The sequence below is a fragment of the Ptychodera flava genome, chromosome 15 (assembly GCF_041260155.1).
Source record: "Ptychodera flava strain L36383 chromosome 15, AS_Pfla_20210202, whole genome shotgun sequence".
In the NCBI taxonomy this organism is placed as follows: Eukaryota; Metazoa; Hemichordata; class Enteropneusta; family Ptychoderidae; genus Ptychodera; species Ptychodera flava.
The window spans coordinates 23,031,586-23,047,931 of record NC_091942.1 but is presented as its reverse complement, the minus strand read 5'-3'; the positions used below and the strand labels follow the sequence as shown (position 1 = coordinate 23,047,931).

General features: G+C 36.2%; 1 protein-coding gene across 1 annotated transcript; it reads left to right on the top strand.

Moving 5' to 3' along the window:
- Window positions 1-1,161: 1,161 nt before the first annotated feature.
- LOC139151576 (uncharacterized) lies at window positions 1,162-15,320 on the top strand. Its single transcript, XM_070724471.1, has 5 exons — window positions 1,162-1,365; window positions 2,001-2,036; window positions 10,224-10,376; window positions 10,965-11,098; window positions 13,704-15,320. Exons 1-5 carry the CDS (start codon window positions 1,293-1,295, stop codon window positions 13,887-13,889), a joined length of 582 nt encoding a protein of 193 aa, XP_070580572.1. The 5' UTR covers window positions 1,162-1,292; the 3' UTR covers window positions 13,890-15,320.
- The last annotated feature ends 1,026 nt before the right edge of the window (window positions 15,321-16,346 follow it).

Sequence of the window (16,346 nt, the reverse complement as noted above, 5' to 3'; positions counted from 1 at the left end):
TGCGTATCCAACTGGGGTATATATATATTTGACCAGGTTTCTTGCTTAAAATGCGTATTCAAATTGTGTGTACGTATGCGCGGCGGGTTGTGTGAACGACACGACAGCATAAAGCAATTTTTACATGTTAATTAAGGGAGCCGTCATTATTTACGATCTGGGGGTCAGCGGTATATGGGGGGGGGGGTCACTCAAAAATGGAAAGCTCAAAATGTGGTGAGAGAGAAGGGGGTTACTCGATTTTTGGTGCAAAATGAATTGAAACACCTTTCAGATTGCACTATTTCACACATCAATCTCGCAAAATTTTCGATGTGAGAGGGGGACACCCCTCTCGTGATCTCCCCCTTGGGATTTCCTAACAGTTTTTACGTAGTGAAATAACACATTGAAACACCTCTCAGATTGCACCAGACTGCACCATTGCACACATCAACTTCTAAAATTTTTTCACGCAAGAGGGGGGACATCGCCTTTTGGCACTTCCCCCTCTGCCTCCCACGTGTTCCCTCCTGTACTTTCAAATACTACCCTGCCAGATATCCTAGTGAGGACCCTCATATGATACCCATTTAAAAAACAATACCATATGGTTGGATACTGGCTATAGCGTGAGCTTTTACATCTATAGTTTGTTGTGACTTTCATTTTGTTGGTTTCACATTTTTCAACCGTCATGAGATCGATGATAATCTGAGCAGGGTAAGCTTACACCAGGATTTCAATGGTCTTTACTACTGCTGTATTTTTGTAAATTTTACAAATACATGTATTGATATGTAACTTTTCAAAGTGGGGAGGGGGTTAGTCAAGTTCATCTTGTTGGGGGGAGGGGGGTTGTTACTCGAAATTTTAGACTTTCCTTAATTTTAGACTTTCCGATGAAATTCTTCCGACCCCCAGGCCGTAAATAATGACGGCTCCCTAAGTAGCCTATATACTTCGTAGCTTACAACTTGTTTCTTGCAGTCCATGTTTATGGAATACGAAATATTACTCATTCTGTTCTAATATCAAAGAAGTCATTTATCAGTTTACTTCTAAATGATTTTACGACAGAAGATTTAAATGTCTACAGAACAAAAGCGGTGACCCAACAAGATGTATCAGTCATATTTGCCTGGTTTACTATATTCCTACGACTTGTTACAATGAATGCTGGGTAGGTCAAAGGTTAACCCGCATGTGCTTACCCGGAAGATAAATACGGCAGGCAATGTTAGTGCTCCCTTTCCATCAGCAGCGCAGACAGCAACAAGTTCAGATCGAAAGTCTGCCGCCAGTTTTCAAAAATGGCTCGAATTTTTGAACTACTCTTACTTTTTCTACCCTTCACTGTCGCCTTGCCAGATGACCTCGACCAGGGTAAGTTCATACAAATTTATTTTGGTAATTTTCACTTTCTGCGTCTTTGTTCAAATTTTGAATATTCTAAAAAGTGGAAACAGGCGACTTCATGGTCGTTTATACTCGGGCGTAAGGCTGACGTGTCTTTATACCCTTCACTTACAATTTTTGAATTTTCATGTCAAGCAAAAAGTATTCATTAAAATCAGTCGAGAAAGCTATAGACCTTTCCTAGCCATCCAGCGGTAAAATTGCGATGAACATTTTTTAGTCTGCAATATTCCGTTATCAAGAACACATCAGGTCTCCAAGACAACCGCCAGGCAACTACGAGTAAAGCAATTTCCTTCCTAGGGAATATTATTGCATATGGGGAAGTGTACTTACGTTACTTCACTTTGTGAAAAGCTTCGAGGAATAAAGGGATATTTTTATTGATCGCTGAGCAATGTGCAAGTTCACGTTTCCAATTTTTTCTAGAAAATGACACAACCAGAATCGTTGTGTGAAAATCAAGTGTGCAGAAATTGTATGTGTGGCCGACAAGTGAATCAATAACAGGCGTATTTGTATCATATGTGATGTTTTGTAAATAGTAGTTTATGTGGTAATGTCATTAATTCTTTCAATTTGGTGGTCCATTTATTTTTCAGCTATGTACTGCGAAGGTTGTGTGGCCACTGTTACAGGTAAGAAAAAACTTCACTCGAATCGTGCATTATGAAAGATGCCAACACGAAATATCCAAAGGATGAGGCAGCATTATCAACTAGTGTTTTGAAGTGAGCATCATGCCAAATATGCTTATCTGCACATGGATGATATTAGTACAGGAAGTTTTGTATAAACAAGGTAGTTTGCCACACAGTCTGCAAAACAAAATGATACATAACTGTTCCATTAGCCACATGGGTAGAATTACCAACTTGCATTTCAGGTATGTTATAGTTCTCTTCATGCATGCTGTGAACTTGGCCTCAACACACTGGTAACAACATATTTAATTAAGTGACAATGGAGGTGGATCTATCAGTTGCATTGCAAAAAAATCATTGTAGCATTGCTTGTATGTGCAATTTGGTCTCTAAAGCAGCGAAAATGAAAAAAAAATTGCCTGGTTTTGGAAAGTTGGCTGTTTTATATTTAGGATGACCTCTAGTCAAACCATATACTGTTGCAGTAACAGCAGTATAAGTGTTGTGCTGAAAAGCATTTCTGTCAAATGGGACACATACAGTTGAGAAACCCGTTTTTGCCTTCCTGATTGACCTAAAATCCCCAGTGTCTACCTGTGGTCTCTTTTGCTTTTAGTGTTGAAGGAACAGAGACAGTCAGCTGGTTTATTTTAAATATGTTTTCACCTTGAAAGTTTCTTTCACATGTACTTATATGTTTCAACCCATTGAATAGTTTTACAGGGAAAGAATTACTTACTTGACAATGTTTTTTAATTTTGAAAACGTTCAGCTGAGAGCTTCAATAACATCTTCCTACAAAACGCATTTTCCCACCTGTGGTATGTTTCACCCCTACCAGTATCACCGCATTTATTATGTTGATCAAAAAGAAAATGTGGCTAAATTAATTATGCACCAATTTAATTCCTCCATGGTTTGACTGGTTGTGTGTGCAGGTGGTGAAATGGTGAAAAGTCAATCAACACTCCTATGAGATCATTACCAAGTGAAATATAATTAATGGTATTCTAAACAGCTGGGGAGATGTGGACCAGGCTGTGTTCACAGGCTGCAAAAGTAGACAATGGCTATTGTTTCCACTGATTGGCTTTTGTGTGGCTGGTAATTTAATCATGTGTCGAATTGCAACATTGTTAATAAGCCTCTTAATCAACCTTTAACTCTAAAAGCATTTTAATTTCAAGTTCAAATATATAATTGCCTGAGGCCATGAAACACTATGAAAAAATAGGAAAATCATATATTGGCAGTATAGGTGGAAACATTCTGTGGATGACACTGCATAACTAAAATTTACTTTTCCCAATTTGAGTAGAAATAAAACGTTACATGAAACGCCAGGAGTAGCAGTTTAGATGTCCCTGGGTCAGAACTGCTCACTGATTGGTACATGCAACAATTTCTACTGGTAGACCTGATTATTTCATGGAGAATTTGCATTTCATAAAAAATGTGTCTGTTGGTTTCAATGGTCTATTTTTTGATGAATGTAATGCCAGATGCTGTTATTTTTAGTTTGGTGTCAGAGTAGCATGTATAAAAGCTTGGTTTAAGATCTGCCATGTTTCATGTTTTAGCGGAAAAGTCTACTATAAAAAGATCAGGTTTTTTTTGTTGTTTGGAAATCAAGATCAGTTGATTTTTGTAAACCATATGTGACTTTTGTTTTCATTTTCACCGTTAATACGGTTGGTGTGTTTCAGTTTTTCTGTCTATTTTTGGGGACAGTTGTTGGAATGACTGGTGCAGGCAGGCAGGCCTTGGCAACTATACTCAGGGCAAACAGCCACCAGTGCGAGTCAAAATTCATTGTGGTGATTCTCTTTGAATACTGTATTCTCTTTGTTTATAGCAGAATTGTATCAACTCACTTTTTAATCTACTTATTGACGTCTGAATACCAATAACAGTGGCAATAACAGGATTATTAATTTTTATCTTGTGCATGAGTGATTAACCTTTTGAGTGCTGTAATTGTTCCCACCAAAATTTTAGTGCAACATTTTACCAATTTTTGTGAATTTTTCTGTAATTTTTAAATAATTTTAGACAACATTGACATCAAGTTTAAGGGGCTGCATTTCTTATCAAAATTTTGGAAAAATCTAAAAAAAAATTGCCTGGATCTGAAAAAAATTGGCTGGGTTATATTTCATAAAGGAAACAAAAAATTGACTTCGGCACTCGAAGGGGTAAGTACTCTTTTGCTAGCATTTGAAAAATACTGAATACCTAGAGGCAGTCCAGTTCCTGTTTCTAAAAAGCCAAGGTGTCGGGATCACAATAATGTTTTTTCGAATGATTCAATGGATCAAATGCAGGTTATATGATCTGAATGTTTCCTCAACTGACAGAGATGTCATGGGATTAGTTCGTTTGTTTTAGTTTTCTATGAGAGGCGATAGTTTGTTCTCACTTAACATGATTATCAAAGGTGCTATGTTTACCTGTAACATGTACAAATATTCATATCCAATAAAAAAATGATATTTCTAAGCAGTACACTGGTATGTAATATACCAGAATGTAAGACATTTAGGTATTAATTTACTGCACATGCAAGCTCTTTAAAAAACAGAATATTTATGGCTGATGGCCATGGCACACAGACAGGCATTACTGCCAGGCAGCACATTAACTTAATAGTTCCTCATATAAATTACTCACACGCAAACAAAAAAACAAAAAAAAAACTCAAAAACAAGCCATGTCAGAAATATTAAGTATTCTCTAAATATACAAGTATGAGAAGTAACCATTTCTGATTTACAAAGTGTATAGTGATATCAGAAATACAACATTCACAATTCGTAATTAGTATTGATGAATTTTCACAAACGGACACGGCCTTGCAGTTAGGATACACTGTAAAAGTCAATTAGAACCATTTTATCAAACCTGAGTTCAGTGCCAAGTCATTGTTTACCTGCCTGCAAACTCATTTCAGTACACTGTGAACTCGTGAATCGATTCTGGAACTTACAAGAATTCTATACCTTCTACACCTGTACAAAAAATTTCAAAGAAAATATGAAAAAATTCCGACATCAAACTGTTTGGCTGGCTGTCAAGAAAGCCATCATTCCTCTGAATTTGTAAATGCAGTACCTTTGTCAAGTGTCTGAAAATATCAATAATATGGAAAAATTCCATATGAAGATATTCATAATTTATGAGTATTAATGGAAGGGAATAATACTAAATTTGATCTGCGTTTTTGAAACTACTTTCATTTTGTCCCTATGTGCATTAATGTGCTATGTACCATTCAATTTTGTTGTTGGGAGTTCGCTGGGTGGTGTTTCCTGGTGAGGGTAGAATTATAGGGTTTTTCATATGTTGAGGTAAAAAGCTTTCCATTTACAATCCTGAATTGAGAGAATTCTTTTGTTTTAATTTGAATAGATTCAGTTTATTCATTGAAGCATTACAGCTGTATGAATTCTGTATGAATTATTTATCATGCAACGGTGTCTGTTCATCATGGTACCATCATCTTTGAGAAACCTGAAATTTCACGCAAAAATTTAAACACGACATGTAAAAGCTACGTGTACATGATGTGTGAATCCCTCATAGGGCGATTTCATTCACAGGTGTGTAGTCGGTGCTGTGTTAGCAATTTTGACAAATTGCTATTCATTTAAAGAAGTTTGATGCAAATCATGAAATTTTAATGATAGCCTGTTTTTTGTGTTCTAGGTTGACTGCGACTGTTTTTTAAAAACATTTTTGAAAGACTGCTACGAGTGGCTATGTTTTTATTTTGTTTGAAATGTGTGTTGCCCAAAGAAAGTTTGCAGAATCCATTCATGTAGGCTTTATGAAATGGATAGTTGAGTTTCTGGCATTGAATAATTAACCCTTTTCCTGCCAAGTCCATATTTCACCACCAGGTCAAGATGGTTAAAATTAATGAAACACAACGTATTCCATATGATGTATTTTAACATAATACTGTACATTTGAAGGCTGTTGAAAACATAATACTGTAAAGTTGATTGTTTTTGGACAAAAGATGCTATAACATACCAAGCCAAGTGGGTGAAAATACGTCATGTTTTGGCTCAATACCGCTTTTTACTGACTTGGCTGATGGGGAAGTGATACAGTTATTACTGTCTGGCAGGAAAAGGGTTAATAATAGATTTTTTTCTCTTCAATGTTTTGTCACAGTGAAATAGCAATTTTTTTTATACAAGTCTAATTCTTCAAGAACATAATCACTAAAAGTTTTGACCCGTCATGTGTGCACAACATCACTTAGGGATGGACCATTAGACCTTGGGAGGGGAGGGGTGGTCACAATGAAATTGTGAAAATTTTTTTTTACTATTGTAAATTTCTGAAATTTTTTTTTTCACAATTGAGATTAGCTGTGCAAATTTTTTTTTCAGAGTAAATTTTCAGATTTATAATTTTTTTTTAGTTCGTCGCTGTCTGAAGATAAAGAGGGCAAAGATGTGGTGCCAAGCACCATAAGCGGCCACGCAAGCGGTCAAGGGGGGGGGGGGGGGTCAGGAGAGGGGTGTCCCCCTGCTGCTATTGGAGCTTTTGAAAAATAGAGATTAAAATGGTGTTATTTGGTGGCACTGGGGGAGTATTTTTGCGGGGGGAGGTCAGGAGGGGGTGTCCCCCTCCTGCCGTTGGAGCTTTTGAAAAATAGAGATTAAAATGGTGTTATTTGGTGGCACTTGGGGAGTATTTTTGCGGGGGGTGGTCAGGAGGGGGTGTCCCCCTGCTGCCGTTGGAGCTTTGAAAAATAGAGATTAAAATGGTGTTATTTGGTGGCACTTGGGGATATTTTTGCGGGGGAGGTCAGGAGGGGGGTGTCCCCCTCCTGCCGTTGGAGCTTTTGAAAAATAGAGATAAAATGGTGTTATTTGGTGGCACTTGGGGAGTATTTTTGCGGGGGGAGGTCAGGAGGGGGTGTCCCCCTCCTGCCGTCGGAGCTTTTGAAAAATAGAGATAAAAATGGTGTTATTTGGTGGCACTTGGGGAGTATTTTTGCGGGGGGAGGTCATGAGGGGGGTGTCCCCCCTCCTGCTGTTGGAGCTTTTGAAAAATAGAGATAAAAATGGTGTTATTTGGTGGCACTTTGGGAGCATTTTTTTCGGATTACACATCTTCCTCTGAAACATGGTCTTCTTGCTCCTCAGTAGCTTCCTATAGTTTTGAAAATTGACTATTTTGGTTTCCTGGCTTCCCTTTCTACTGAATGGTGAAATGCCTACATTCACCCCACCAAACATCATGCATATCTCATGATTTACAATTGATTTTGACAAGCTGAGAAGCTAAAATAAGCAAAAAATATAGTTAAATTTGCATATTTGTGTTTTTAGAGCAATTGTTGCCCTTTTTTGATCAAAACATCTATTTCTCTGTAGCAGCATGTCCAAATTGATTGGATGTGTATAGATGTGTTGACATTTCAATATTTGTCTTTTTAGGGCAATTTATGCCAAAAAATGGTCAAAAAATCTGTATTCTCTGAAAGGGCTTGTCCAATTTCTTTGAAATTTGCTACACAAAAACGATTATTCATGCAGATTTATTCAGTATTTGCTATCGAGAAACTTTCAAAGTTCAAACCCTTTTGTGTGTTTTTGTGTTGGGATTTGTTGGATAGATGGCATTCTACGTAGTGTATTGATGAACGTTAAAACATATGTTGCTGTTGTTTTTTGATGCTGTCTTTTGAGAAAAAAGAATTGAAAATGCCTTTTTAAAGCAAAATAATACATAATGACTTGATATGTTGTTTTATCATTATTGACGTGTTTCTACTTGTTCACCCATTCTTGCATTCATCATTGCAATAAAATGCTGTGAAAAATATTAAACTGATGTGGCCTGCATCTGTTTACCTTGATCTTAAAAGGCAAATACAACTATCATCTTGACAACCATACCATAGTTTCAATGTTTTACCTAGTGTACCTGCTTGGTTTGTACGCAGGAAACAAGTAGAAAACAGGCTCTATAATTTCATAATTTTCAAGTGATCAGAATACAAAAGTCCTGAAAAGATAAGATAATCACAACTTCCAGTATAAGGGATACAGTCACTCTAAATGTATAAATTAAATTAAAAATGTGCCTGGAGGATGTACTGAAAAATACAGAAAGTTGCTTCGTGTCGGTAAAATCTAAAAACAATTCAAAATTTTAGAGACTTTTGCAGATTTTTTTTTACGCCTTTGTCTTCTTGTTTATTTTTTTTTTATTTTGCAAACTAGTTTGAAGATTTTTTTTTTCTAACTTTTTGCTCTGAAAATTTTTTTTTTTCTGTTTTTGACCACCCCCCTCCCAAGATCTAATGGTCCGTCACTTAGCATGTAGCATGACAAGATTTTGATGAATGGCAAACACATGATCATTATTGCTTTTGACTGCACTTTTGTTATGTCTTGTTCTAACACAGCGAATTACACAATTCAAAAGTTTGACAGACTGAATGTACTTTCATCAACTGTTCATTGAACTTTCAAAATATAACTAGTATCAAAATTCAAATACACAAAGGTAAAATTTTCATGATGTCAACTTCTTTTTAAAACTTTTGCATGACATTGTCGCAGATATCTTTTTTGAAGGAATTACATGAACATTACATTTGAAGATATAATTTATTTAAGTTTTAAGAATAATCATTTCCCAAATATTTGTGAGAATTAGCACATATAAACAGGTAAATTTTTTGATACATTTCTGCATGTAATTGTACTAGGAATCATTTTGTGAAAAAAACTACAATACTGCTTCAATATTAGCTTCAACTTTGAAGAGGAAAGTTTTTTCAGTTGTTGTTGCAACATGCCTTGTGAATGAATGAATAAAATGAATGAAGCAAGTTAGCATTGCTATTTTTGTATCAAATGAAAGGCCATGCATGTGTACATAATTAACATGGTCAGTTGATTAGTAGAGTGTTTGTAGAGACAGCCCACTATACATGTGGCGGTCTCTGATTGGTTAAGTGACATTTTTACTGTCTTGGTAAACATATTGCAGCATACATGTACCATCAAATCTGACAATATTCAGCATGTGTTTCCTGATCATAGAAAAAATATTCTATTTTTAAATACAAAATGTCCACCTTACTATTTCAGTCTTTAATATGCCTCTCAGAGAGTGTTTGAATTTGGTTATAAAATAGATGTCAGTTATTAAATTAATTTGAAAGGACGTGTTCCCACTTTGATAATTTTAAATATCAGGTTCCCACTTTGGTAATTTTAAAAGATCAATATTCTGGCTTTACAATTTTATTATTGCAGACTGTCAATCGTTATGATAGTTTTGCAGAGCCTACAGTCACAGTACATTGTATATGTCATTAAACTTGAAAAATTTTATATTTGCTGTCAGCAATTTTTTTGTACAAATTTAAACCATTTATGCCGTCATTGTAATGCACAAATATTAGACCTAATTAATAATGTCAATAGACTGTGGACTATTATCCTAAGGACATACAGTGGTTGCAGTGAAATTTGTGATTTACAGGAGATAAAAGTAAATTTTTGAAAAACTAAGATGTTGAATATTGTTCTTACTCTGACAGCTTTAGAATGAGCCCCCATAAGTGGTAGATCAGAAAAGAATTGTAAAAATTTAAGTCTGAATATCTGTCTCCAAGGTGCATTCTCCCTTTAAGACAACTTAGCCCATACTAAACAATTTTACAAGTGAAGACGATGCTAGGGGGTCCAGGTACTTCAAAAGACTATGGGAACCCCCTAAACAAACCCTCTTGTTTTCATGGTGAAGATTGGGGTCTGTGTTTTTCAGTTCACACTGAGTGACTATGCTGTCATGGAAATAGTACATATATTGTCCATTAAAATAGGCATGCAATGATCAATAAAAATATTTTGATGGCGAGGAAATGGTCAAAATGACAAGCAGATTCTGTTTTGCATTTTTATTCTTGACAAAGAAAGGAAGTCTGACACACTGCAACTGAGTTTCAAGTCTCTCATAGTGTCATGAATACCCCTGTACAGTACATACACCATTTATACTCATGTACACACATTCACTAAACAGAATGTGTTTGTCTTTGAATATTGCATTTTGCTATATGAAACAATGTGTAAACATTGGTTTCGCTCACTTTTACCAGCTGACTTTCTAATGGAGAATAATGCTGTATTTTCCATTCTTCAGAACTTGACAAACTGTTGTCCAACCTTCATAACAGTGAAGATCCCTTTGAAATGCATGTGATCAACGCCATGGATGAAGTCTGCCATCGTGATCATTTCGGTACCTATGCCTACATACCACCCAAGATGGTCAAATCCTGCAGAATGCTATTGGGTAAGTACACACTAAAAAACTTGTGACTGCTTGATGTGTCCTGTGGCATTTTTCCTGCAGAGTTTTGTGTCAGCCTTTCCATAATCAGTCATTGCTTATGGTTCAGTTTCTATATGGTGGGTGATCTAGAGGGCTGGGAAGATGGATTTTGTTGAAGGGAGGTGGGAAGATGGTTGGAGAGAGGTGGGACGACGGTTCAGTTGGATGTGAAAAATGGACATGAGTTGGAAAATGGTAAAGGATGAATTTGAAGTAGATCTTCACATGCTGCTGTGGTGAACAATTTTGAAAACAATTCCAAATGCATGTATATACTATACTATAGCCTCTGTGAACATACAAGAGAGGGATGGATATATAAGAATACTTGAATGCTTGACCCTTTTTCAATAAACAAAACAATTTTCTTGATAGAAGAAAAAGTACAGTTGACAAGCAAGCAACAGAAAGACAAAGACAAGACAGGGAAAACAACAGTACAAAGAGCAAAGTGGTATACCACTTGGAATACTGCTTGATATCTTTACCTGTGAATTTTAAAACTGTCTACCTTGTCAACAATTGCTAACATGTATGATTTTGTTACAGATGAATTTGATGAAGACGTGGAGAAGCTTCTGATGACCCACCCAAAGCTTGAGGACATGGAAAAGACCCTGTGCTATGAGCTGTCAAAGGCATGCGAAGGGGTGGACCGCTCAGCTAAGCCAAAACCACTGCCAGTGAGTAGAACTCATTTCCCCCACATGCTTTTCAGCCAAGATATCAGTGTTAATAGTGTTCAGGAAAAGCGACAGTTTTTTGTGTAATTTTAGCTTTAGTGGGTGTTTTACTGGTATACCAGTGTTGACAGAATCAATATTGGGGCTCTCTTTCAACAGAAAATCATGTAAAAAATGTGGGTATGAGCCTCAAATTTGCTGGGTTTTAGCTATTTCACTATTGTTTTGTCACAATCTTTGCCAGGTGATTTTCCTATTCGGCAGTCAGTGTTGCCATAGACAGGTAATATTAACATAATACTGGGGTTGAAAAAATTCCCCATTCCTCCTTAATATTTCCTGTACCCCACTCTTCTCCGACGTGAAAGCAGAAATTGATCAAAAATATGTGCAAAAAAGTGATGATAAAATATGCTGCTACAGAGTATGTTTCACATCTGGATTGTGATATTTATGAGAAAGGTAGTCTGCTATAAGTCACTTTAAAGGAGCTGCTACAGGACACTTTAACTCTTTGAGTGCTGTATTTCTTCCCACCAAAATTTTAGTGCAACATTTTACCAATTTTTATGAACTTTTCTGTAATTTTTCTGATAAGTTTGGACTAAATGATCATAATATTTCATCAGCCACAGTTTTTATCCAAATTTTGGCAAAAATCTGACAAAAATAGACTGAGGTATATTTTATAAGGGCGACAAAAATTGACTTTGGCGCTCGAGGGTTAAAGAAGAATACAGAGAACTGTATTAATTTTCATAAAATAATTTGTGTCAGACATGTTCTGATATGTACCAGTACTCACACACTCTAATATATTTGTAGTAAACCTTTATCCTTGAATAGCAATTACACACCCTTCAGGAAGAATAGAGGATCCTATCAGGGTCTTCAGAGTGTGATACAATCATGTATTGTGCCCAGAGATAGACAGATAGATAGAAAGATAAGTAAACAGATGAATGAATGAATGAATTAAATAGACAAATTAAAGTTATACAGTCACCTAATCTAAATATGCCCATGTATAGTGAAAGGGGCATTCCTTGGTATTCAAAATGCCCATGTGAGGGCGCTATTTTTCAAACAGCAGCCACCAGCTTACAATTTGTGATTGGTTAGATTTTCTCTTTCCATGGTAACTGTGGCAAAATTGGAACAGGTGACAGTATACCTTTAATGAATACATAGACTTGAAATTAACGTTTTTAAGTGGTTGTCCACGTTTACAACCATTTCTGAAAATTCGTAGTCCCATGAACACATTTGTCAGTTCATTTTTACCCCAGCCATGTGGGTAATTGTAGTGTATATGTGATTGCTACTTCTGAAAATCTTACAAACAAATGAATATCATACTCTAACCTCATTTCTCATGTTGTTGAATTTTCATCCTGTTAGCCAGGCAACACAGTAACAGTGCATCAAAGCACTTTCAAGTCAAAATGTATGAACCTATACCATATACTGTAAAACACTTTGAATTTGTGGCATGCTTTTTTTAGCGATTTTGGACTTTCAGTGCATCAGCGGGTTGTTAATCTAGCTGAAAAGATGTTTTGACCACAGTAAATATGGGGAAAGGTTTAATTTAGCAGCATCTTAAATTAGCAAATTTAAACACTTCGCTAAATTAGCTAAAAAGGGATGCTAGCTAAAAAGACTTGTTTTACAGTAGTCAATTTTCTTTTGATATAAGTTGATCAAAAAGTGTGCAATAAATAAATACAAGACAAAAAGGTGCTGTACTTTAGGTTTAAGTGCACCAAATTCCACATGCATGTGAACTCCCTAGACTGACAGTACTATGATTGAGAGATGGGTCTCATTTGGTGTTATTCAGCATCAATTGACAGTCTGCAGTTATTTCAGTTCAGTGTCTATTTGAAGAGGTCTCGTTGACCTTTGACCCACTGACTAACATGACACCCCCCCAGGTTACTCATTTTATTTGATACAAGCATTCCCACTGATGCTGCTGATGCAGCGTGCTTGGAAGGTTATACCTGACTGGTCAATTGTCACTACTCACAGCAACTTAGGGAGTCTATTTGTATTATTCAATTATAACGGTAAGATTCAGCCACCCAATTGGATAACAGCTTCCGAGACGGTGCACATCAGCCCAACCATTTAAATCACAGCTAGGCATACCTTTTTCAGTCAAACCAAGTGATTAATCAGGATGATGTTTTGAGTTTAGCATGAGTTTTGGCAGCATTTTACAAGTGGTATAGCCACAAACTGATGACATCAAATTGCCGTACACAAAACACAGACGCCTTGTAATTATGGCACTATGTATTTTGTACGGCAATTTGACGTCATCAGTTTGTGGCTATACCACTTGTAAAATGGTGCATGATTTTCATTAATAAAGTGACATCTATGAATAGGAGGTAGTCTCATTGGACAACTGTTTCCATAAATTAGTAGTCCGAAGGCAAGGTTTGGTTTTCCTGGCACCAGGGACTACCTAATTTTGAACCCTGATAAAATAAATAGTAGAGTAAGAAGGCAAGTGAATTAACACACACTTGGATGTGTTAGTGAACAATTGAAAACAAGACATTCTGATCCGTTTGTTGATTTTATCCCCATACAGGACACGATCACCACACATTTTGATGGCGACAGACAAGAACTGCCAGTTGACGACCAAGGCAGAGTCCAAATGTCACTGGAAGAGATTCCACCAGACATGACAGATGAAGAAATAGCAGAGCAAATCAGAAAAGAGCGGGCCCAGGAAGAAAAAGCCAAACAAAAACGCGCTCAGGAAGAACTCTGATGGAATCAAGCCCATTGTTCATTTTGTGGTCACTGTCACTGTTCCAAAGACTTGAATTTTTATGTCATAAATTGATATCAAAAGAAGACCATTTTCAAAAGTCCACAAATAATAGTTTATCAAACTACTACTAAATTTTATTTCTTTTGTGAGGGTGTTGCAAAACTGAAGAACAATTCTGTGTCAAACAGAATTTTGTTTTGTAAAACAAGCACATTTTTTATACATCTCCTTAAAGACCCATGAACTGTAAATCTTCGTAATTTATTGATCTCAAAATATCTTCTAGGACATTCTTGTATTCTAATCAGTAAGCAGTTTAAGCTTTTTCTGCTTAATACAATGCTATTTGTTGTGACTGTAGACAAACAGTTTTCAATTCATCTCAAAATTCCTGACATTTTGAAAAGTGGTCATAGCGCAAAGGAAAAACAGAGATTACAATGTCACAGTGGAAGATATTCTGTGCTGTTTGTTGCAGTGTATGACATCATGTTGTATCTGTGAAGACAATGTAAAGATTCCAGCTTACATGGCCATCTCTATGTTGCATATTGGCATGGAGACGACCCATTCTTAATCTGGGCACCTGTCTATTATTTGTCTCTTTCAACCTTGCATATTCAGTCCCACCCAGTGGTGAATAACATTCTTATACACACCCCTCATTAAGCCCGTTTACACGACTATTTATGTTCAAAAGAAGAAATTAATGCAAACAGTTTCTGCTCATGGGCCTTTAATGAGAAGTGAAAAATTATCAGCCAAGCCAATACAATGCTTTGTGTACAAAACACAATGTCATTGCTGACAAAAGAATTCTAGTCTGACTGAAAACTCTGTTGTCAACAGTAAATCTGATGTTACATACAGGCCGTGTTGACACTCTGAACAATAGGAATTTTCACATGATTTAGAAGTAGAAAGTAAAACTGTATTTTATAAACCGAACAAAGATACTGAAAGCACACCAGAAGTTATAGCTGATGGTGCTTTGAATTTCAAGTCAATTTTTATTTGAGAGAGAATGGCAAAACGTAAGAACAAATTTGTGTTGAATACAGATAACTAGCCTGATGTAGTCCACTTTTAAACTTTACTCGCCAACGGATTTCGTTTTCTTCCAGAAGTTTGTGCAATATTTGTATACGTTGAAAACATGTGTCCTTGCCTTATTGATTTTACACACACATCATCTTAGTAAATTTTCTCATAAATTATAACAGAGTTACATCAGCAATAAGGATATTTTTACACGTTACTTTTCCCCCAAACTTTACTTTTCTTTAGTATTACTTTCTATATCAGTTTCTAGCATAGATGTTTTTCCACACTATTAACTATTGCTGCTGTAATGCAAAATATGTAGGTTACACATCAATGTGTAGTTCTTGTTTATTGATAAAATAAAGCGCCCTTTCTTGACAATGATTTATTGCTACATATTGCTCTTGATTCATTACAGCTCTACTACCAAATAAGTTTTGAAAGTGAATGAATGATTTTAATTACCAGTACTGACTTCTGTAATGCTGTACATAAAAAAGAAATTTCCATTGTACACATATTTGAATATAACACTTTTGAAGCCTTTGGCATAAAATTTATTCTCTGCAATGCGCACACAACTACGAGTTGTGCTATTCTTAACCAGTTTGCCCCCACTTCCCTGTACTATCATAGGTCCACTCTCACCATTGACAAGGCCTAACAAAACAATTGTGCTGTTCCGATAACCTGACCTACCCTATTTTTTACCTGCTGACCCTAAACTTTTTAGAGCTACGTAAACATGGAAGTAAAAAAAGTAAAATCACGTGTTCATTACTTGGCATTTGATTTTTGCTTGAACGAGGATGTCTTTTATGTTTTTTCCCTTTTATATGTATGATACATTTTTCTGGAAATGTTGTGGCCAGTGTTTGACTGCCCTGAACCCTGAAAAATGCATATATAAAAATAAAATATTTTGGAAAAAAAAATTCCTACCCACCTATCAACCCTATTTTTAAAACATGTTATCTGAACAGCACAATTTATATTTTTTTGGCCTACGTCGACATCCCCAATTGGTGTGCATAGCAGATGAACCATGACCTTGCACAATGCTCAATCAAGTTTAATTGCTAGAATGGTCATCTTTGTAATTCATCAACGATGGATGTTTGCTAATGATGGGCAGATGGACTGTGCTAGATCCAAAGACTGGCCAAGTTTAGTAATACACTCTCCAAATTACTGAGACAATGGCCAATTCCATCAGAATTGAGTGAGAAGGATTAACATTTCTGACTGCCTCCCACTTTCACAGACTAAATTTATCTGCCTTGTCCACAGCTTTTTTGGACATGCTCCATCAGCGGTCACTTTTTCAGTTTCCAAGAAATTTAATCCTATTTGCAAAATGCAGTACTTTAATCTTCTCCCAAAATCATCCAGAGTACTGCATGGTGTTCA

What these genes read in the sequence shown, in the direction of transcription:
- LOC139151576 (XM_070724471.1), top strand. Translation starts at nt 1,293, where the DNA reads ATGGCTCGAATTTTTGAACTACTCTTACTTTTTCTACCCTTCACTGTC. An exon ending in GCCAGATGACCTCGACCAGG is followed by an intron (nt 1,366 to 2,000) that starts GTAAGTTCATAC and finishes TTTATTTTTCAG; the next exon opens with CTATGTACTGCGAAGGTTGT. An exon ending in TTGTGTGGCCACTGTTACAG is followed by an intron (nt 2,037 to 10,223) that starts GTAAGAAAAAAC and finishes TCCATTCTTCAG; the next exon opens with AACTTGACAAACTGTTGTCC.